The sequence below is a fragment of the Haliotis rufescens genome, unplaced genomic scaffold (genome assembly GCF_023055435.1).
Source record: "Haliotis rufescens isolate VD_foot unplaced genomic scaffold, xgHalRufe1.0.p SCAF_10, whole genome shotgun sequence".
Lineage (NCBI taxonomy): Eukaryota > Metazoa > Mollusca > Gastropoda > Lepetellida > Haliotidae > Haliotis > Haliotis rufescens.
The window spans coordinates 24787164-24810335 of NW_025963780.1; the positions used below are offsets into that span (position 1 = coordinate 24787164).

The 23172-nt window shown below is 50.1% G+C and overlaps 1 protein-coding gene across 11 annotated transcripts in view; it reads right to left on the reverse strand.

Annotated features, from left to right (window-relative positions):
* Positions 1-23172, reverse strand: part of LOC125376756 (solute carrier family 23 member 1-like) — a 39711-nt gene that overhangs the window by 7606 nt on the left and 8933 nt on the right. For 3 of the 11 annotated variants that reach the window (XM_048388589.1, XM_048388579.1, XM_048388577.1), the window contains exons 2-9: positions 20060-20347; positions 11311-11468; positions 7150-7247; positions 5939-6009; positions 4778-4959; positions 3787-3907; positions 1860-2016; positions 574-723 (exon numbers count right to left, since the gene is read on the reverse strand). In XM_048388589.1, coding sequence (XP_048244546.1) covers positions 574-723; positions 1860-2016; positions 3787-3907; positions 4778-4959; positions 5939-6009; positions 7150-7247; positions 11311-11468; positions 20060-20197 — 1075 coding nt within the window. In that variant the 5' untranslated portion in view covers positions 20198-20347. Of the gene's footprint in view, positions 1-573; positions 724-1859; positions 2017-3786; positions 3908-4777; positions 4960-5938; positions 6010-7149; positions 7248-11310; positions 11469-20059; positions 20348-21491; positions 21515-21698; positions 21892-23172 lie in introns of those variants that run through there. The other 8 variants (XM_048388623.1, XM_048388605.1, XM_048388598.1 and 5 more) reach the window with 6 other exon arrangements.

Consider the following 23172-nt stretch of genomic DNA (forward strand, 5'->3'; position numbering starts at 1 on the left):
CATATTTTGATAAATTCTCGATTACATATTTTAGAAACCTGAACAAAAGAACATTCTGGAATGGCTAACAAATGGTCTAGATTGTATGTATTCAGTCGTTAAACCCGTAACTATCGTTCGGAATACCCCGTGTTAAAGTTTTCGAGGTTGCATGATTAGAAATCACATTCAGACTGTCACTTTCATGATCTGGTAAGCGACGCTCTGATTAGTCGGATGAAAGGTCGTTCTGATCTTTGTTTAGCGGGAGCGAGAAGTAAGATTTGATTTTAATGAAATTGATGTAAATGATATTTCCAAATATGCTGCACCAGTGACAAAAATGATGTCCGATGCAATTCCCTACATTGACTTGTACCAATGTTCCCATTTTTTCGGGTGGGCAATTGGCTTGCCTTTGCATGTGTTTGTGATGGTTGTAGCAGAGATATCGTTTGATAATGGAAATGGTTTTGTCGCTTTAATTTCCGTTATGAAATACAAACAGAAGGTAATACCTTTCTATTTTTCTCTATGTTGAGAAAGTACGTGTCAGTGTCACAAAACAAACCGTTGATTCTTTGGAAATCTCACCTCTACTCACAGCGCTCCCTGGTGGTGGCGGTGCTCCAGCTAGCCTTGCGCATGCGTAGTAATCGCCAACTGATTCAATCATGGATGCAAGGAGGGCGGCAAGCATTCCGAACACCCCGGCCACGCTGACAGTCGGCACACCCCACTGCCCTGGAGTCAAGTTACAAAGACGATTGAGTAAAGTCATCACCAGGCCTACTTTCGGGTGTTCGTACCTCGGAATATCAGTGATATTAATGAGTTTTCACGAGTCAGTAACACTGTGTACAGTTGTTTCGTTGGGCCGTCTAATAAAACACAATTTCAACAAATCAAACTTTTCAGATACAAATTCTGCGCCCACTATTCAAATACCCCGTCAGACACATGCGGCAGTTTGAAAGGGAAAAGAAAAGACCTAATTCTTACGAGAACGAGTGAGTGAGTGAGTTGGGTTTAACGCCGCTTTTAACAGTATTCCAGTTATATCACGGCGTGTCAGCTTAATGTGTGAGGAAAGCCCGAAGTGATGCAGGTCTTAGACGTTTACCACTTCGGTGAAACCCACGAGCACGGGTATGGTGCTGGCCAACCTAGAAACATAATCGGGGCGAACCGGGATTCGAACCCACAATCCTAGGTTTCTGGCGAGCCCAAGGGACGCAACTCTGCACAGCGAATCGCGACGTCTTAGACGACTGGGCCACCCGTGCCACCGACGACTTTGAAGAAAATGAGAGGTAATGGATCTCTCTCCATGGGCACATAAAAAATCCATGTACCCCGAGTGATCCTACTACAACGAATTTATTTTATAATTAATATGACATTGTAAAATTATTCGAACAAATTCAAAATTGATAGAAACAGCTGTTCGATTGAGCTGAGGTGAGCTTGCGCTGTGACTGCCATTGATTCGGAAAAAGCGCGCGGCTTTTTGCATTAAAGCGGGGTATAAAGGATATATTCTGCCTCTCAGAAATGCACGTGCAGCTTCACTTGCTCACGGCGGGGTATAAGCGATTTATTCCCAGCTGAGGTAGGATACATAGTATTTTATCAAGATCACGTGGACCAATCAGATCTCATCATTCTGACATGGAGGTATGACAAACACGGTTTACATATGGTAATCGAGACTATCCAACACAAACTGGTGATCTATCGCATGAGCATCTAGCTGCGCCGTCGGGGTACAATTACACACAAGCGGGATGGCCCCTCGTCGTAAACGCCCCTAACGACACGCCTGGGGCGCATGCACCCCTTCTTCTCCAGGGCCCTCACAGGGCGCACTGCAGCCATACCTGGATAGGGGAATCTGAACCATTTCGCTTTATGGAGGACTTCTGTCCGGGTGTCAGTACGGGCCTGGTACCCCCAGCCCTTGGGGTCATCGGGGAGCGCACCTGTCACTGTGAGGATTACACACAGAACCCAGGCGGAAACGATCGCCAGCAGCACCTGGAACACGTGAACAAGTCATATCAGACTCACTGGAAGCACTGGACGCACGAGGATGCAGGAGGAGTGGGCGGGGCGGGGGGTGGGGTAGTATGGCATGAGGATGCGGGAACACGGGGGTACGAGAACCCTTGGGCCCAGTGTTCAGAGACTCCCAAACTCGTAGTGCAGAGTTGCTTCCCTTATACTGATTATTCCATTCCGCTGTGGCGGTAAAGTCTACGACTAGCTTTGGGTATGAATTTTTCTTCATCTCTTAGCATGATATGAAGTTGCTGAAATAACGTTGAAAGTAGCGCTCAACCCAACTCACTCACACACTCGCTCAAAGAGCAATAATTGTTCGTGGCTGACGTCTGTTGTGTAACGCCACACTTAGCAATATTCCAGCAATATGACGGCGGTTGGAGTTACTACAATAAAAGATGTAATCCAATTGGAGCCCAGACTCGTGCTTAATTTCAGGCCGAGAGCTGAGGCTATATATACTTGACTGGCCCCCTCGTCTAAAGCGCCGCGATTTGCAGTGCAGAGTTGCGTCCCTTGGTCACCTATAATTGTGGTTTCGAATCCCGGTTTGCCCGATATATGCTTCTTGGTTTGTCAGCACCATATCCGTGCTCGTGGGTTTCACCAAAGTGGTAAACGTCTGAGACCTGCGTCACTTCGGGCTTTCCTCCCACATAAAGCTGACACGCTGTTATATAACTGGAATACCGTTAAAAGCGGCGTTAAATACAACTCACTCACTCACTCACGGGACTGAGGGACTGACTACTGTCATGGCTATCCACAGTGATGGCGTAAGACAGCCAAGGTATCGTATTGCTGGGGGTATAATGTTCAGGGGTGGGGACAGCACCGTTTACGCCACAACACCATTACAGCGTTATGACAGCATCAAAAGAGTAGTTAAACTAGTCGGCCAAATGGCTAAATCGTTCGCTCGTCACGCTTAAGGGCAGGTTTCGTTTCACCACACGTGTCCATTCACAAATAGCCGAGCCTCGGTGAGCCAAACGTGCTTGACGATCGACCCTGGTGAACGATGCCACGTCAGACCACCATTGTGACCAACCAATACCCACCACTAGGGAACTTACTACCATTGTGACCAACCAATACCCCCTCTAGGGAACTTACAACCATTGTGACCAACCAATACCCACCACTAGGGAACTTACTACCATTGTGACCAACCAATACCCCCACTAGGGAACTCACTACCATTGTGACTAACCAATACACCAACAAGGGAACTTTCTGCCATTGTGACTAACCAATACCCCCTCTAGGGAACGTACAACCATTGTGACCAACCAATACCCCCACAAGAGAATTTACTACCATTGTGACCAACCAATACCCCAACAAGGGGACTTACTACCATTGTGACCAACCAATACCCCCTCTAGGGAACGTACAACCATTGTGACCAACCAATACCCCCACTAGGGAAGTTACTACAATTGTGACCAACCAATACTCCAACAAGGGAACTTATTACCATTGTGACCAACCAATACCCCCACAAGGGAAGTTACTACCATTGTGACCAATCAATACCCCCACTTGGGAACTAACTACCATTGTGACCAACCAATACCCCACAAGGGAACTTATTATCATTGTGACCAACCAATATCCCCACTAGGGAACTTACTTGATCTCCACAGGGTGGGATGGTTGGCACGGCTCGGTGTCACCTTGCAATGTTAGACAATACACAGACGAGGCGAGTAACAGGTTATGTCAGAACCAGGGGCATACCGGAAATAGGTTGAAGATTGGCAAGCTGGTTCTACTACATCCATCACGGCGGGAGTAGGCTGCCCAGGGCACTCGGACATTCCGCAGATACTGGGAGAACACCGCGATCAAGGCGACAGTCCTGGAAATAAACATGGGTAGCATACCAATAAATAGGTCATTAATAACACGCATCATACTAAACAGCGTCATACTTGTAGAGGTCATGAATAAACAGCGTCATACTTGAAGAGGTGTTTAATAAACAGCGTCATCCCTGTTGAGGTCATTAATAAACACGTATCATACTAAACAGCGTCGTACTTGTAGAGGTCATGAATAAACAGCGTCATACTTGAAGAGGTGTTTAATAAACAGCGTCATCCCTGTTGAGGTCATTAATAAACACGTATCATACTAAACAGCGTCGTACTTGTAGAGGTCATGAATAAACAGCGGCATACTTGTAGAGGTCATGAATAAACAGCGGCATACTTGTAGAGGTCATGAATAAACAGCGGCATACTTGTAGAGGTCATGAATAAACAGCGTCATACTTGTAGAAGTCATGAATTAACAGCGTCATACTTGAAGAGGTCTTTAATAATCAGCGTCATCCCTGTTCAGGTCATTAATAAACAGCGTCACACTTGTAGAGTTCATAAATAAACACGCATCATACTTCTGGAGGTCATTAATAAACACGCATCATACTTCTGGAGGTCATTAATAAACAGCGTCATCCCTGTAGAGGTCATTCAAAAACAACGTCATACTGGTAGAGGTCATGAATAAACAGAATCATATTTTAAAGATATACGTCACTGTTAAACAAGCTTTGTATAAGGAAGACGATTTCAGTTCAGTGAATTAGATGTCGTCAACATTTACAATGACGTGACACAGTGTTGACCCCTTGTTTGTATTCTAGGGAGATCTAGTTGTTGCTTTAAGCGTTTTAGAGATTGTCATCAGGGAAAGCCTGGCATTTGATGTAAATAATGCCACTTACGTCAATGAAATCCACCATTGGGTGCTTGCCTTGTCGGAGGCGGCCTCAAACAGGGACAGGCCAATGAGAGCGATAGTGGGCGTGATCGTCAAGGGACCAATGAAATTCATCAGCAATCCCATCAACCCGCTGAAGCCAATCACAATTTGAAACAGCGATGACACCATCAGAGCACCTTGCACCTTGAAATAAACGCGCAGACATATTAAAGTCCAAAAAGGGACAATTAAAACACAAAACATTCACAAACAGTTTGTAAAACTGTTCGGTACAGTTCTAGGCCTTTTGTAGAATTTCATCACTAGCTGCAGAGACAAGCACGGGTCTTCGTCAACTCTAAATATCACTGTAATCAAACTGGTTGACTTACTTTCAACAAAATCAAGAAAGATTATGTTTGATTATAAAGTCATGTTTTTAACACCTTATGTGATAACCTTATTCAAACATGACTTGCTTTGAAAAAGTGCAACTGCAATTAGTATCTGTGTCTGTCTTTCTATCTATTTTATTCTGTTAAAGGATAATATAAAGAGGTTTTTCAATATAATTTTTAACTGCCAATTGAGATCGGACTTAATCGTGAAAGACTAGCATCTAGTCTCTGAAATGAACATATTTTACAGAAAAAAAACAGTTGTTAAATTATATGTATAAAATATGATAAAAAGGAGCCCAGAGACTTTCTTCATTTTCAGACACTGTAGTAATCTAGACTTGCCAAACATGGGCATGGACTGTATTGGATATATATGTTCCAGGGTCTGTATGACAGACTAGGTGGATGGCTCTGTTGGTATATAGAAGTTGCAGTAACAAGTCTTGACAAGGATGTCGACGTCTTTAATTCTTCCAGTGCGACGTTTGAATACATTAGCCTCTACCTTCATCACTTGATTGACACTAGCATCTGTACCGGTCGGTCGCATTGAAAGAATAAAAAAAGTTGATATCCTTAATCCAACTCTAGTCATTATATTGGCCAAGTCACGACTGGTGGACAGACTCCCATATAAATACTACCAACAATCAAACGGTGACACAGTGTAGTGCCTAGTATATCTTATTATTGGATACGACCAAAACTGCTACGAGTCTGGATTTGTTCAATCGCGGACGAATACCGAAGACCTATTTGTGTAGGATAAAAGGTGTATGTACCTCCGCCAGACGGGCCTTCCACATGCTGCGATGTCCATCGCTACCTACTTCCGGTAGACTGGTTGCATTCACTGAAACAGGAAGTTGAACGAACACATGTCACCATAGCAACTGTACGTTGAGCGTGTCATAGGCAAGCAATGTAAGCTTTACATTGTTGTGTCAACAGAGCTGGATTTCAGCCTCGATTATCCAGTGTATCTCCATTCTATGCCTACCTTTGAGTGGTTAAAAGACTCAGATATATCACCAGTACCTGACTTGCTCGTCTCAAATACAACTGCAAACGTCTTGTGACAGAAGGACATCCACTCTGTCGTCTTAATACTCCTGTCCTGCTGTGACAGTCTCCTGATTCGATTTCATATATCTAGGGCTCTTCTGAATATATACATAAAGAACTACGGTTATAACGAACTAAAATTAGTGGTCCCTTTGAGTTCGTAATAACCGTAGTTTACTGTATTTCCATGGCGACGTCTCGCTCAGAAGAGGCATTTTGATTGGCTGCTCAAGAGCGAAAGAAATTATGTGCTAAGTAAGTGATAATAGAGATGACGTCACTTCCGAAAGTGACGCAATGGACCAGGAAAGTTATAAAAGAATGGATATAAATGGAGTAATAGAGGATGTATTTCCGCAAGGAAGACAGGAATAATAATAATCATCATCATCATCATCATAATGATAATAATAATAATCATCATTGACTGTTGGTCTTTGACCTGAGACCACACAGACTCGAGGACTCGACCCATCAGGTCATACATTAAAGAAGGCACTAATGTCCTTGTCTAGCCTTTGAGCGAGATCCTCATCGAGATCATAATCATCACCATCATCATAATTATAATCATAATAATGATAACTTATTTCTGTAGCGCCTAGTCTCCAGCTACTGACTGTTCAGTGGCGCTCTAAACATGTTTCTTAATGCCTCCGCAAAAAGATGGGTCTGCGAAATGTTTCAAGAGTGAGACGAAGCCCCCTCTCCAAGTTTGGTTTTGGTAACAAGGACTTATTTGGACTTTGTCGTCGCTAGAATCTGGACCCACATTGTAGATTGGTTCGTTCCCTTGGATACAGGGAGAGTCACTGCCATGCACGACCGTGTACAAGAGTCTGTACAAGAAAGACCTTCTCCAAACGACGTCATTGTTGGCCATCTTCAAAATGGATCCGATTTATGCACGTAATGCACGTTAGCTCACCTGATGGGTCGGTGTATGGGCACTGCCACTCACTGATGGACATGAGTGAGATGACCGGCGTGATGAAGGAGTAGCTGATGCTCTGAATGATAGGGAGTCTGCAACAGAGTGAGTGAGTGGATGGTTGAGAGAGTGGGTGGTTGAGAGGGTGGGTGGTTGAGTGAGGTTGGCGGGCGGGCTTTAAGTAAGTGAGTGAGCTATAGTGATTCAGTGTGGGAGATGCTGCTTCCAGCATTATTTCAGCACGAGTGAGTGAGTGAGTGAGTGGGTTAGTGCGTGCGTGCGTGCATGCGCGAGTGAGTGGGTGGGTGGGTGTGTGGGTGGGTGGGGGCTTGGGTGTGTAGATTGGGTGAGTGAGTGAGTTGGCGGACAGGCTTTTGGTGAGTAAGTGAATGAGGGAGAGTGACCAAGAGTGATTTAGTGAGTGAGTGAGTGAGTGAGATGCTGCTTCCAGCAATATTCCAGCCATGTCACCAACGTATACGTTGTACTCTTGTTGACAAGGCTTGACAAGGCTACCGCTACAAATACACAAGAAACGTATCTGCAAGTGTGGATGACCCATCGTTATATCTGTAGAAACGTGGACCGAGAAGAGTACTTCCTCATTTCGGTAGTAATCGGTTCCAATGTGCTAAATGATGAATGCATGTACTGAACCTTGATGTAGTAATTTATTATAAGTCGTATATTCTCATGAAGTGTCTGACAAATGGGGTCATGATAGGGACTAATTCATTTTGCCACTTGGCTTACAAGCATTGGATAGTGGAAGAACTCAACTCAGTTTGTGATTTTTTGTATCTGACAAATGAGGTCCACCCCCTCCTCTACAATAGTCGGCTGAACGACTCGGGAGACTTACATTCGCCTTTCCTTCTCATCTTACCGGGTACCCATTCGCTACTGTTTTGTCCTTAGCCTGTGGCCTAGCCCTCGGTGGTAAAGAATGCCATTGTTGCCTGAACTTGATATTCTAGCTAGTAACGACCTGATCAACGACCTCACCCCACTACCAACCTCAATCCTCTACCCACCTCACCCCACTACCCACCTCACTCCACTACCAAACTCACTCCGCTACCAACTTCATGCCACTTACCCACCTCACCTCGATACCCACCTCGCTCTACTACCAACCTCACCTCGCTACCCGCCTCATCTCGCTACCCACCTCGCTCTACTACCCACCTCAACCAACTACCCATCTCACTCCACTGCTGACCTCACCCACTACCCACCTCACCAAACTACCCACCTCACTCCACTACCAACCTCACTCCGCTACCCACCTCATCACGCTATCCAGCTCACCTCGCTACCCACCTCACTCCACTACCCACCTCACCCAACTACCCACCTCACTCCACTACCCACCTCACCCCACTACTGACCTCACCCACTGCTGACCTCACCCACTACCCACCTCACCAAACTACCCATCTCACTCCACTACCAACCTCACTCCGCTACCCACCTCATCACGCTATCCAGCTCACCTCGCTACCCACCTCACTCCACTACCCACCTCACCCAACTACCCACCTCACTCCGCTACTCATCTCACCCCACTACTGACCTCACCCACTGCCCACCTCACTCCACTACCCACCTCACCCCATTACCCACCTCACCCACTACCCATCTCACTTCACTACCCACCTCAACCAACTACCCACCTCGCCACACTACCCACCTCAACCAACTACCCACCTCACTTCACTGCCCACCTCACCCCACTACCCACCTCACCCAACTATCCACCTCACTTCACTAACCACCTCACTCCGCTACCCACCTCACCTCGCTATCCACCTCACCTAGCTACCCACCTCGCTCTACTACCCACCTCACTTCGCTACCAATCTCACTCCGCTACCCACCTCACCACGCTATCCACCTCACTCCACTACCCACCTCGCTCTACTACCCACCTCACTCCACTACTCATCTCACTTCACTCCTGACCTCACCTACTACCCACCTCACTCCACTGCCGACCTCACTCCACTACCCACCTCACTCCTTTACCAACCTAACTCCACTACCCACCTCACTCCTTTACCCACCTCACTCTACTACTTACCTCACTCCACTACCTACATCACTCAACTACCGACCTCACCCCACTACCAACCTAACTCCACTACCCACCTCACCCAACTACCAACCTAAGTCCTCTACCAACCTCACCCAACTACCCACCTGATCCTACTATCCACCTGATCCTACTATCCACCTCACCCCACTACCCACCTCACCCAACTACCCACCTGATCCTACTATCCATCTCACCCCACTACCAACCTCAATCCTCTACCCACCTCACTCCACTACCCGCCTCACTCCACTACCCACCTCACCCCACTACCCACCTGATCCTACTACCCACCTCACTCCACTACCCACCTGATCCTACTATCCACCTGATCCTACTACCCACCTCACTCCACTACCCACCTGATCCTACTATCCACCTGATCCTACTATCCACCTCACCCCACTACCCACCTCACCCAACTACCCACCTGATCCTACTATCCACCTCACCCCACTACCCACCTCGCTCCACTACCCACCTCACTCCACTACCCGCCTGATCCTACTATCCACCTGATCCTACAATCCACCTCACCCCACTACCCAACTCACCCGAATACCCACATGATCCTACTATCCACCTCACCCCACTACCAACCACGCTCCACTACCCACCTCATCCTACTATCCACCTCACTCCACTACCCATCTCACTCCACTACCCACCTCGCTCCAATACCAACCTCATTCCACTACCAACCTCGCTCCAATACCCACCTCACCCCACTACCAACCTTGCTCCAATACCCACCTGATCCTACTATCCACCTCACGCCACTACCCACCTGATCCTATCATCCACCTCACACCCCTACCTACCTGATCCTACTATCCACCTGCCCCTACTATCCACCTCACTCAACTACCCACCTCATTCCACTACCCACCTGATCCTACTATCCACCTCACCCGACTACCTACCTGATCCTACTATCCACCTCACCCCACTACCCACCTGATCCTACTATCTACCTGATCCTACTATCTACCTCACTCCACTACCCACCTCATCCTACTATCCACCTCACCCCACTACCCACCTCACCCCACTATCCACCTCACCCCACTACCCACCTGCTCTTACTATCCACCTCGCTCCACTACCCACCTCATCCTACTATCAACCTCACCCCACTACCCACCTCACTCCACTACCCACCTGCTCTTACTATCCACCTCACCCTTCTACCCACCTCACCCCACTACCCCCCTGATCCTACTATCCACCTCACCCCACTACCTACCTGATCCTACTATCCACCTCACCCCACTACCCACCTGATCCTACTATCTACCTGATCCTACTTTCTACCTCACTCCACTACCCACCTCATTCTACTATCCACCTCACCCCACTACCCACCTCACCCCACTACCCACCTCACCCCACTACCCACCTCACTCCACAACTCACCTCACTCCACGACCTACCTCACTCCACGACCTACGTCACTCCATGACCCACCTCACCCCACTACCCACCTCACTCCACTACCCACCTGATCCTACTATCCACCTCACTCCACTACCCACCTGATCCTACTATCCACCTCACCCCACTACCCATCTCACTCCGCGGTCCCACCTCACTCCACGACCTACCTCACTCCACGACCCACCTCATCCTACTATCCACCTCACTCCACTACCCACCTGATCCTACTATCCACCTCACTCCACTACACACCTGATCCTACTATCCACCTCACTCCACTACCCACCTCACCCCACTACCCACCTCACTCCACAACTCACCTCACTCCACGACCGACCTCACCCCACTACCCACCTCACTCCACAACTCACCTGATCCTACTATCCACCTCACCCCACTACCCACCTCACCCCGCGGTCCCACCTCACTCCACGACCTACCTCACTCCACGACCCACCTCACTCCAGTACCCACTTCATCCCACACCTACCTCACCCCACGACCTACCTCACTCCGCGGTCCCACCTCACTCCACTACCCAGCTCACTCCACAACTCACCTCACCCCACTACCCACCTCACCCCACTATCCACCTCACTCCACTACCCACCTAACCCACTACCCACCTCACCCCCAGGGTGGTCTGCAGCAAGGTGGAGAGGCCGGAGACAAAGATGACAGTTCCGATCAGCTCACTGAGCCCCACCGAGTCTCCCACCATACACAAGAACGGCGCCATCAAGATTGGATAGGAGAACGTCGCCCCGAACGCCGTCAGGAATTGCTGAAATACGAAATACAGTCGTACGTAAAATCTCACAAGCGGACAAACACTGGACATCAGGACAAATTGCAATTTAAAATAAGATAACTTTTCAGCCCGTGAGTCGAGCCTTTTTATGAATGCCAAACACGTTTGTGTTTTTTGCGATTTTTCCATCATTTCACCAAATTTCGGCTTTAACTCATTCTTTCAAAACAAATCAATCCCAATTCATGCAGAAATGACCAATTCATTTTTAGTTCTTATTTTGTATGGATGTCGGAATCACTGTCAGATATTTACGAATTTACAAATTTTGCTTTTCTTTTTGTTTTGCAGAGTAAAAGATGTCAGTGCGATATCACTGCGAAATTATACCGATGTTGGCACGATATAGTTCGAGTTATTTACGAGTTTACTACGGACTAAACTGCAACCGGAATACGACCGAATGTTGGCGTGTTTTACTCGTGTTCGCAGCATAAACACGCAGGGCTTATGGCAGCGACACCAGCAGTTGACTGTGGATATGCAGTATGTACCACAGGTATGTGGAAGGGGTTGCGGCCACCATCTTGGTTGTCCGCAGACGTAAGCGAAGGGAAAAGGGGGACCGACGCCGCGGTCAAGTCAAGTTTGGGTGAGTGAGTGAGTGAGTTGGGTTAACGCCGCTTTTAACAGTATTCCAGTTATATCACGGCGTGTCAGCTCAATGCGGGAGGAAAGCCCGAAGTGATGCAGGTCTCAGGCGTTTACCACTTCGGTGAAACCAACGAGCACGGGTATGGTGCTGACAAACCTAGAAACATAATCGAGGCGAACTGGGAAGATTTGGGTGATGATTTTACTTATACGTCGGTCGCAGCATGACTTCTACGAAAGGAGCTGGCACGAGAGGACAGAATAGGGTTCCAGAACATCTTGCGAGAGGACCTGGAGTTGTTCCTGGAGCTTCTGGATTGGGTCGGTCCAAGGAAAGAGAGGCAGGTGACCTTCATCGGGGAACCACTAGGGCCAGCTTTACGCCTGGCCATCATTCTCAGCTACCTGGCTATCTACTACAACACACCGCCTCCGTGGTCTAATGGTACAGCGTCCGCCCGGAGAGCGGAAGGTTCGGGGTTCGATCCCCAGCCGCGTCATACCAAAAGACGTTTAACGATGGTACTTGTTGTTACCCTGTCTGGCGCTCGGCATTAAGGGGCTAAAACAAGGACGGGTCGGGTCGGAGTCAGTATACTGTGTCTGAGTAGGGTATTGATGTTAAACTGCGGCATGGTATCTCAGTGAGCTAGCACTATAAATCGGCATCAGTCCGGACTAGTACAAGCAGCCACACACACTCACACACACATACACGTGCATACATGTCGCTGTATAAGTGCAATAATCTTGAACGCGACGTTAAACACCATTTCACCTCACCTCTACTACAAGACACTCGAGTACGGGTTCAGGGTGATCAACAGCACAATCTCACGTATTGCGTTAGAAACCTGCAACGCCATCGTCGAGGGGTTTGGAGAGGAGTTCAGGGCTGAAGGGGAAGTGTATTGCGTTCGGCTTCCTCCTCTTCCTGAGGGCCCTGTGACCTTCTTGGGAGTCCGGATGATGAATTGGGCGTGTTGTATGCGTGTGGAGGTGGGGCTCGGGGGATGGGAGAATAATGCCATCCTGCTCCTCGACCTCGTCTGGGGGCACGGGTGGCCCACTCGTCTAAGGCGCCGCAATTCGTTATGCAGAGTTACGTCCCTTGGGCACGCCAGAAAACCTATCCCGGTTCACCCTGTTTTATGTTTGTCAGCACCATACCCATTCTCGTAGGTTTCACCAAAGTTTTTAAACGTCGGAGACTTGCATCACTTCGAGGTTTTCTCCCACATCAAGCTCACTCACTCACTCCGCTTTTTTCTCCTCCTGGTCCCTACCCCTTCCCTTCTGACTCATCCTGAGGGTCTGTGGCTGGTCCTCGGTAGGGTCCTGGACCCAGTTCTGTGTGGGTGTGGCAGTGGGTGATCTCTCCAAACTGTGATTGAAGGGTTTGGGGCTGGTCCTGGTTCTGTGTGGGTGTAGCTGTGGGTGATCTCTCCAAACTGGGACTGAGAGTGGGGGCTGGTCCCGGTTCTGTGTGGGTGTGGCTGTGGGTGATCTCTCCAAACTGGGACTGAGGGGTCGGGTTGGTCCTGGCTCTGTGTGGGTGTGCCAGTGGGTGATCTCTCCAAACTGGGACTGAGAGTGGGGGCTGGCCCTGGTTCTGTGTGGGTGTGGTTGTGGTTGATCTTTCCAAACTTGGACTGACGGGTGGGGGTTGGTCCTGGCTATGTGTGGGTGCGGCTGTGGGTGATCTCTCCAAACTGGGACTGAGGGTTAGGGCTCTGGGTGGGTGTAGTTGTGGGTGATCTTTCCAAACTGGGACTGAGGGGTCGGGTTGGTCCTGGCTCTGTGTGGGTGTGGCTGTGGGCGATCTCTCCAAACTGGGTCTGAGAGTGGGGGCTGGTCCTGGCTCTGTGTGGGTGTGGCTGTGAGTGATCTCTCCAAACTGGGACTGAGGGGTCGGGTTGGTCCTTGTTCTGTGCGGGTGTGGCTGTGGGTGATCTCTCCAAACTGGGACTGAGGGTGGGGATTGGTCCTGGTTCTGTGTGGGTGTGGTTGTGGGTGATCTCTCCAAACTGGGACTGAGGGGTGGGAATTGGTCCAGGCTCTGTGTGGGTGTGGTTGTGGGTGATCTCTCTAAACTGGGACTGAGGGGTGGGGATTGGTCCAGGCTCTGTGTGAGTGTGGTTGTGGGTGATCTCTCCAAACTTGGTCTGAGGGGTGGGGATTGGTCCAGGCTCTGTGTGAGTGTGGCTGTGGGTGATCTCTCCAAACTGGGACTGAGAGTGGGGGCTGGTCCTGGCTCTGTGTGGGTGTGGCTGTGGGTGGTCTATCCAAACTGGGACTGAGGGGTCGGGTTGGTCCAGGCTATGTGTGGGTGCGGTTATGGGTGATCTCTCCAAACTGGGACTGTGGGGTCGGGTTGGTCCAGGCTATGTGTGGGTGCGGTTATGGGTGATCTCTCCAAACTGGGACTGACGGGTGGGGGTTGGTCCTGGCTCTGTGTGGGTGTGGCTGTGGGTGATCTCTCCAAACTGGGACTGAGGGGTAGGGCTCTGTGTGGGTGTGCCAGTGGGTGATCTCTCCAAACTTGGTCTGAGAGTGGGGGTTGGTCCTGGCTATGTGTGGGTGTGGCTGTGGGTGATCTCTCCAAACTGGGACTGAGGGGTAGGGCTCTGTGTGGGTGTGCCAGTGGGTGATCTCTCCAAACTGGGACTGAGGGGTAGGGCTCTGTGTGGGTGTAGCTGTGGGTGATCTCTCCAAACTGGGTCTGAGAGTGGGGGTTGGTCCAGGCTATGTGTGGGTGTGGTTGTGGGTGATCTCTCCAAACTGGGAATGAGGGGTAGGGCTCTGTGCGGGTGTGGCTGTGGGTGATCTCTCCAAACTGGGACTGAGGGTGGGGGTTGGTCCTAGTTCTGTGTGGGTGTGGCTGTGGGTGATCTCTCCAAACTGGGACTGAGGGGTAGGGCTCTGTGTGGGTGTGCCAGTGGGTGATCTATCCAAACTGGGTCTGAGAGTGGGGGCTGGTCCTGGTTCTGGGTGGGTGTGGTTGTGGGTGATCTCTCCAAACTGGGACTGAGGGGTCGGGCTCTGGGTGGGTGTGGTTGTGGGTGATCTCTCCAAACTGGGACTGAGGGGTAGGGCTCTGGGTGGGTGTGGTTGTGGGTGATCTCTCCAAACTGGGACTGAGGGGTAGGGCTCTGGGCGGGTGTGGTTGTGGGTGATCTCTCCAAACTGGGACTGAGGGGTCGGGTTGGTCCAGGCTCTGTGTGGGTGTGGTTGTGGGTGATTTCTCCAAACTGGGACTGAGGGGTAGGGCTCTGGGTGGGTGTGGTTGTGGGTGGTCTATCCAAACTGGGACTGAGGGGTCGGGTTGGTTCTGGCTATGTGTGGGTGTGGCTGTGGGTGATCTCTCCAAACTGGGACTGAGGGGTAGGGCTCTGGGTGGGTGTGGTTGTGGGTGGTCTATCCAAACTGGGACTGAGGGGTCGGGTTGGTCCTGGCTATGTGTGGGTGTTGCTGTGGGTGATCTCTCCAAACTGGGACTGAGGGGTAGGGCTCTGGGTGGGTATGGTTGTGGGTGGTCTATCCAAACTGGGACTGACGGGTGGGGGTTGGTCCTGGCTATGTGTGGGTGCGGCTGTGGGTGATCTCTCCAAACTGGGACTGAGGGGTCGGGATGGTCCTGGCTCTGTGTTGGTGTGGCTGTGGGCGATCTCTCCAAACTGGGTCTGAGAGTGGGGGCTGGTCCTGGCTCTGTGTGGGTGTGGCTGTGAGTGATCTCTCCAAACTGGGACTGAGGGGTCGGGTTGGTCCTTGTTCTGTGCGGGTGTGGCTGTGGGTGATCTCTCCAAACTGGGACTGAGGGTGGGGATTGGTCCTGGTTCTGTGTGGGTGTGGTTGTGGGTGATCTCTCCAAACTGGGACTGAGGGGTGGGGATTGGTCCAGGCTCTGTGTGGGTGTGGTTGTGGGTGATCTCTCTAAACTGGGACTGAGGGGTGGGGATTGGTCCAGGCTCTGTGTGAGTGTGGTTGTGGGTGATCTCTCCAAACTTGGTCTGAGGGGTGGGGATTGGTCCAGGCTCTGTGTGAGTGTGGCTGTGGGTGATCTCTCCAAACTGGGACTGAGAGTGGGGGCTGGTCCTGGCTCTGTGTGGGTGTGGCTGTGGGTGGTCTATCCAAACTGGGACTGAGGGGTCGGGTTGGTCCAGGCTATGTGTGGGTGCGGTTATGGGTGATCTCTCCAAACTGGGACTGACGGGTGGGGGTTGGTCCTGGCTCTGTGTGGGTGTGGCTGTGGGTGATCTCTCCAAACTGGGACTGAGGGGTAGGGCTCTGTGTGGGTGTGCCAGTGGGTGATCTCTCCAAACTTGGTCTGAGAGTGGGGGTTGGTCCTGGCTATGTGTGGGTGTGGCTGTGGGTGATCTCTCCAAACTGGGACTGAGGGGTAGGGCTCCGTGTGGGTGTGCCAGTGGGTGATCTCTCCAAACTGGGACTGAGGGGTAGGGCTCTGTGTGGGTGTAGCTGTGGGTGATCTCTCCAAACTGGGTCTGAGAGTGGGGGTTGGTCCAGGCTATGTGTGGGTGTGGTTGTGGGTGATCTCTCCAAACTGGGAATGAGGGGTAGGGCTCTGTGCGGGTGTGGCTGTGGGTGATCTCTCCAAACTGGGACTGAGGGTGGGGGTTGGTCCTAGTTCTGTGTGGGTGTGGCTGTGGGTGATCTCTCCAAACTGGGACTGAGGGGTAGGGCTCTGTGTGGGTGTGCCAGTGGGTGATCTATCCAAACTGGGTCTGAGAGTGGGGGCTGGTCCTGGTTCTGGGTGGGTGTGGTTGTGGGTGATCTCTCCAAACTGGGACTGAGGGGTCGGGCTCTGGGTGGGTGTGGTTGTGGGTGATCTCTCCAAACTGGGACTGAGGGGTAGGGCTCTGGGTGGGTGTGGTTGTGGGTGATCTCTCCAAACTGGGACTGAGGGGTAGGGCTCTGGGCGGGTGTGGTTGTGGGTGATCTCTCCAAACTGGGACTGAGGGGTCGGGTTGGTCCAGGCTCTGGGTGGGTGTGGTTGTGGGTGGTCTATCCAAACTTGGACTGACGGGTGGGGGTTGGTCCTGGCTCTGTGTGGGTGTTGCTGTGGGTGATCTCTCCAAACTGGGACTGAGGGGTAGGGCTCTGGGTGGGTATGGTTGTGGGTGGTCTATCCAAACTGGGACTGAGGTGTCGGGTTGGTCCTGGCTATGTGTGGGTGTTGCTGTGGGTGATCTCTCCAAACTGGGACTGAGGGGTAGGGCTCTGGGTGGGTGTGGTTGTGGGTGGTCTATCCAAACTGGGACTGAGGGGTCGGGTTGGTCCTGGCTATGTGTGGGTGTGGCTGTGGGTGATCTCTCCAAACTGGGACTGAGGGGTAGGGCTCTGGGTGGGTGTGGTTGTGGGTTATCTTTCCAAACTTGGACTGACGGGTGGGGGTTGGTCCTGGCTATGTGTGGGTGCGGCTGTGGGTGATCTCTCCAAACTGGGACTGAGGGGTCGGGATGGTCCTGGCTCTGTGTTGGTGTGGCTGTGGGCGATCTCTCCAAACTGGGTCTGAGAGTGGGGGCTGGTCCTGGCTCTGTGTGGGTGTGGCTGTGAGTGATCTCTCCAAAATGGGACTGAGGGGTCGGGTTGGTCCTTGTTCTGTGCGGGTGTGGCTGTGGGTGATCTCTCCAAACTGGGACTGAGGGTGGGGATTGGTCCTGGTTCTGTGTGGGTGTGGTTGTGGGTGATCTCTCCAAACTGGGACTGAGGGGTGGGGATTGGTCCAGGCTCTGTGTGGGTGTGGTTGTGGGTGATCTCTCTAAACTGGGACTGAGGGGTGGGGATTGGTCCAGGCTCTGTGTGAGTGTGGTTGTGGGTGATCTCTCCAAACTTGGTCTGAGAGTGGGGGTTGGTCCAGGCTCTGTGTGAGTGTGGCTGTGGGTGATCTCTCCAAACTGGGACTGAGAGTGGGGGCTGGTCCTGGCTCTGTGTGGGTGTGGCTGTGGGTGGTCTATCCAAACTGGGACTGAGGGGTCGGGTTGGTCCAGGCTATGTGTGGGTGCGGTTTTGGTGATCTCTCCAAACTGGGACTGAGGGGTAGGGCTCTGTGTGGGTGTGCCAGTGGGTGATCTCTCCAAACTGGGACTGAGGGGTAGGGCTCTGTGTGGGTGTAGCTGTGGGTGATCTCTCCAAACTGGGTCTGAGAGTGGGGGTTGGTCCTGGCTCTGGGTGGGTGTGGTTGTGGGTGATCTCTCCAAACTGGGACTGAGGGGTAGGGCTCTGGGTGGGTGTGGTTGTGGGTGATCTCTCCAAACTGGGACTGAGGGGTAGGGCTCTGGGCGGGTGTGGCTGTGGGTGATCTCTCCAAACTGGGACTGAGGGGTCGGGTTGGTCCAGGCTCTGTGTGGGTGTGGTTGTGGGTGATTTCTCCAAACTGGGACTGAGGGGTAGGGCTCTGGGTGGGTGTGGTTGTGGGTGGTCTATCCAAACTGGGACTGAGGGATCGGGTTGGTCCTGGCTATGTGTGGGTGTGGCTGTGGGTGATCTCTCCAAACTTGGACTGAGGGGTAGGGCTCTGGGTGGGTGTGGTTGTGGGTGGTCTATCCAAACTGGGACTGAGGGGTCGGGTTGGTCCTGGCTATGTGTGGGTGTGGCTGTGGGTGATCTCTCCAAACTGGGACTGAGGGGTAGGGCTCTGGGTGGGTGTGGTTGTGGGTGGTCTATCCAAACTGGGACTGAGGGGTCGGGTTGGTCCTGGCTATGTGTGGGTGTGGCTGTGGGTGATCTCTCCAAACTGGGACTGAGGGGTAGGGCTCTGGGTGGGTGTGGCTGTGGGTTATCTTTCCAAACTTGGACTGACGGGTGGGGGTTGGTCCTGGCTCTGTGTGGGTGTGGCTGTGGGTGGTCTCTCCAAACTGGGACACAAGCTTAACATCGTGATATATCGCGGCAAACATCGAGATAGTGAGCGGGTAGCCCCATCAGATGTTCATCAGCCCATAACAGGGAAGAAAAGGCGGTTCAGAACTTATTTCGAGAATCCATACTAAAAATACCCAACAGTTAGTCCGAGGTCGATGTCTAAAGGCGTCTGTTGTGTAGCAGTGCCGGAATGTTTTCATGTCGGTGTGACATAGGGTTTGATGTTAATCGTGTAGCATTGTCCTGTGTAGACGTTTACATACCCTCACTCATTCGCTATGCTTAGTTAGCCTCACTCATTTATTTTCTCACTCATTTACCTCACTCACTCATGTAACCCGTGAAGATCCGGTGGTCAGGCTCGCTGACTTGGTTGATGCATATCATCGTATCCTAATATGCGTAAATCGATGCTCATGATGTCAATCACTTGATTGTCTGGTCCAGACTCGATTATTTACAGACCGCCGTCATATAGCTGGTGTATTGCTGTGCGCGGCGTAAAACAACAAACAAGCACTCACTCACTCATGTACTCTCTCACTCATTTACTCCTACTTATTTTCTTTCTCTCACTCACTCGACCGCCTCCGTGGTCTAGTTGTAGAGCGTCCGCCCGGAGAGCGGAAGGTCCGGGGTTCGATCCCCGACCGCGTCATACCAAAAGACGTTAAAAGATGGAACTTGTTGTTACCCTGTCTGGCGCTCGGCATTAAGGGGCTAAAACAAGGACTGGTCGGCTCGGAGTCAGTATACTGTGTCTGAGTGGGGTATTCATGTTAAATGTGAAGCCCATATCTGGTGTCTCACGCCGTGATGTTGCTGGAATATTGCTAAAAGCGGCGTTAAACCATACTCACTCACTCACTATTCGTGTTAAACTGCGGCATGGTATCCAGTGAGCTAGCACTATAAATCGGCATCGGTCCGAACTACTACAAGCAGCCACACAAACACCACACACGTACATGCACGTCGCTATATAAGTGCAATAATCTTGGACGCGACGTTAAACCCCATTTCACCTCACCTCACCTCACCGCACCTCACCTCTCACTCACTCACAGCAAATGTCGCCTGACTCTCACCTGGAATCCAAGGAGAATACACAGATACCACGGCGGTACCTCCGTCACCGTGTACAGTATCTCCCTCTTCTCTCCTGTCTCTTCCTCGCCACCAGGAGGCGCTGCGGTGTTGTTCTTCTCCACATCATCAGACGCCATTTCGAGTTCTCACCAACAGAAACAACCGGCTAGGTTTACTTGTCTCACTTCGCTGTATCGACCGTCGATTATTCCTGCAGGGTGGGATGTGTGTACGGGTTAAGGGTAATAGATCTGCTGACAATAATAGGTATCGGCTGAACGTCGTACCTGAAAGAGGTAAATTGTTGTTATAAACCCTTACCTACGGTGGCCCATGAGGGACATGGTGTTTCTTTTTCAATATTTTGATATTTCACTTACTGTTATCGTAACCTTTTGCAAATTAACACGATTTGTCATACAAATATGTGATAAATCATGCATAAAGTAGATGTTGAATCGCGAAAAAGTGAAGCGAAAATTTCAAAAACTAAAATGAAAATGTCAAAAATAAAAACGAAAAGGTCAAAAATGAAAATGAAAATATCAAAAACAAAAACGAAAATGTCAAAAACAGCAATGAAAATACAGATAAAGGTTACGATAAAAGTGAGTGTGAATTTCAAAATATTGATAAACAGACTCCATGTCCCTTATGGGCCACCGTACTTATCGCTCAGCGGCTCTGGGTACGACTGGTTAACATTAAAAATGCCTTCACGATTGATCAATGAGAAAATGGTGGAGAATTAAAGGTTAAATATCAGTGTTGTGTTGTCTCACAACAGCAAAGATTTCGACAAATAGAATATCTTCACAGTCCATTTCTGCTACGAGAATACCAAAGCAATGTTAAATTGAACGTGAAGCTGATCGCCAGACCCTGAAGAAGCACCCACAACCCCCTCGTTGGAGCATATACCATGTCATTACTACAGTTACATGAGGTTACATAGGCGCCGACCATTTAATAATAGGGGGTGAGGGTTGTTGAACACGGAATAATTGGGGGGGGGGGGGGGGGGGGGCACTGCTGCTGCAATGCCGTAGGGTCACGTGTTTCCCAAACGCTCTATTTACCCGTAAGATGACATAATGTTCCATGAACGCGGCTGTCTACCTGTGGGGTGGCGATATATTTCACGAACGTCGCTAGTTAACCGTACCCGCCATTTTGTAACACTTAAACTCGTCGCTATAAACCATTCCCATATCCATAGGAAGGCAGAGTCACAAGTTATACTTCTACAAATATTGCCCCCCCCCCCCCCCCCCCCCCCCCAAACCGTCAAAAAAAGTTAACTACGGCCTTGTCCTTTATAAATCAATGCGGTTTTCAAATAACATCCTGTCTGAATAACAACTGCACACATGTTTTATTCATTGCTCTTTGAATCTCTGATTAACTGTAGCATATGCCTGTCATATTTACACATCATCCAATTGTCTGCACACACTATCAAACTTCTTGTTCACATCTTCGTCGTTATCGTGCGATGCAGGTGCGTTACACATTGATCACCCCGATCCGCGTGCACTCCAAGTTTCAATTGCTTGTTCCAACCGTACGCCCCTTAAACGACAGGTGACATTCACACTCCCACCGAGCCCGCGGCTGCTTGAATACACCGCAACATACCTCAAATACTCCATAGATAACATCATATGCCTTCACACTGCACCCACCGAAAGCCCTGCAGAGTAATGTCTGAACTGTTGGTCCTCCCTGTGTCAAGTCAACCCAGCCACTGTGTCAAGTCAACCGAGCCACTGTGACAGTAAACCCAGCCACTGTGTCAGCCAACCCAGCCACTGTGAGTTTCAACCGTCACAGCGAGAGAGACTCTCGGGGACAGGTGCACACCGTTGGCAAATTTGATAATGTTTATACAAGTGCGGGGTGAGCGAGTGAGTATGGTTTTACGCCGCTTTTAGCAACATTCCAGCAATATCACAGCGGGGGACACCAGAAATGGGCTTCACACATTGTACCCATGTCGGGATTCGAACCCGGGTCTTCGGCGTGACGAGGGAACGATTCAACCACTAGGCTACCCGACCGCACTGGCAAGTGCGGATGTCTATACGGATAAGAAAAGTGATTCAGGAGTCATATTCAACAAAGATTGCATGTTTGATATTGAATGTACAAGCACTTCATCATCAGAATCGTCCCAGAGGCTAGAAATTAAAATACTGTTACATTTTATGTCTCAATGACAACACTATTATCTCTTTGTTGTTAATTCTTTTCACACTACATAATTACGTGTTTGTTTATGTCATATTCAAATGTGCCACCAAAATATGCCTTAAATTGTACAAGTGAGTGAGTTAGGTTTAACGCCGCTTTTTAACATTATTCCAGTTATATCACGGCGTGTCAGCTTAATGTGGGAGGAAAGCCCGAAGTGATGCAGGTCTCAGACGTTTAACACTTCGCTGAAACCCACGAGCACGGGTATGGTGCTGACAAACCTAGAAACATAATCGAGGCGAACCCACAATCATAGGTTTCTGGCAAGCCCAAGGGACGCAACTCTGAACGACTGGGCCACCCGTGCCCCCGTATACTATAAGTACAAAGACATAATAAATACGTGAAATCATATAAGTGATGTGGTTATTCAATAAGTATTAACCAATGTGCCTAATATGATCGTGTAAGAGAATATCTTTTTAGGTTTTCTGATAAATGAAGCTGTGTAAAAATTACGTAACAGTCGAATACACAAATTGGCTCTTTAACCCGACCCGCCCACGGGTTTCTGACGAGGACGAAGAGAGGGGGCAAATAGATATGTATGTCTTTGTTAAGTTCGTACTTGTTTACCTGTGATAGCATGTGGTATAAGGATGACGTGTTACATTTAGCATTCCTTTCTTTATTTTTTGGAGTTGATACTGATCAAATTTCAGCTGCAATAATCTTTTAAATACAGAGTTAATATTACTAGAGCATTGTCTTCCATGGAACAAGAGTGTTAGTTGGTCAAGGTACGCATGGAGAGTAAGTTAACCAGGGCTGTCTCTGGTATCTACGGGTGCCCAGACAATCCTCGAATGTCTTACAGAAATAACGTTGGACGGGTCAAGGCCTATCCTCCCCAATA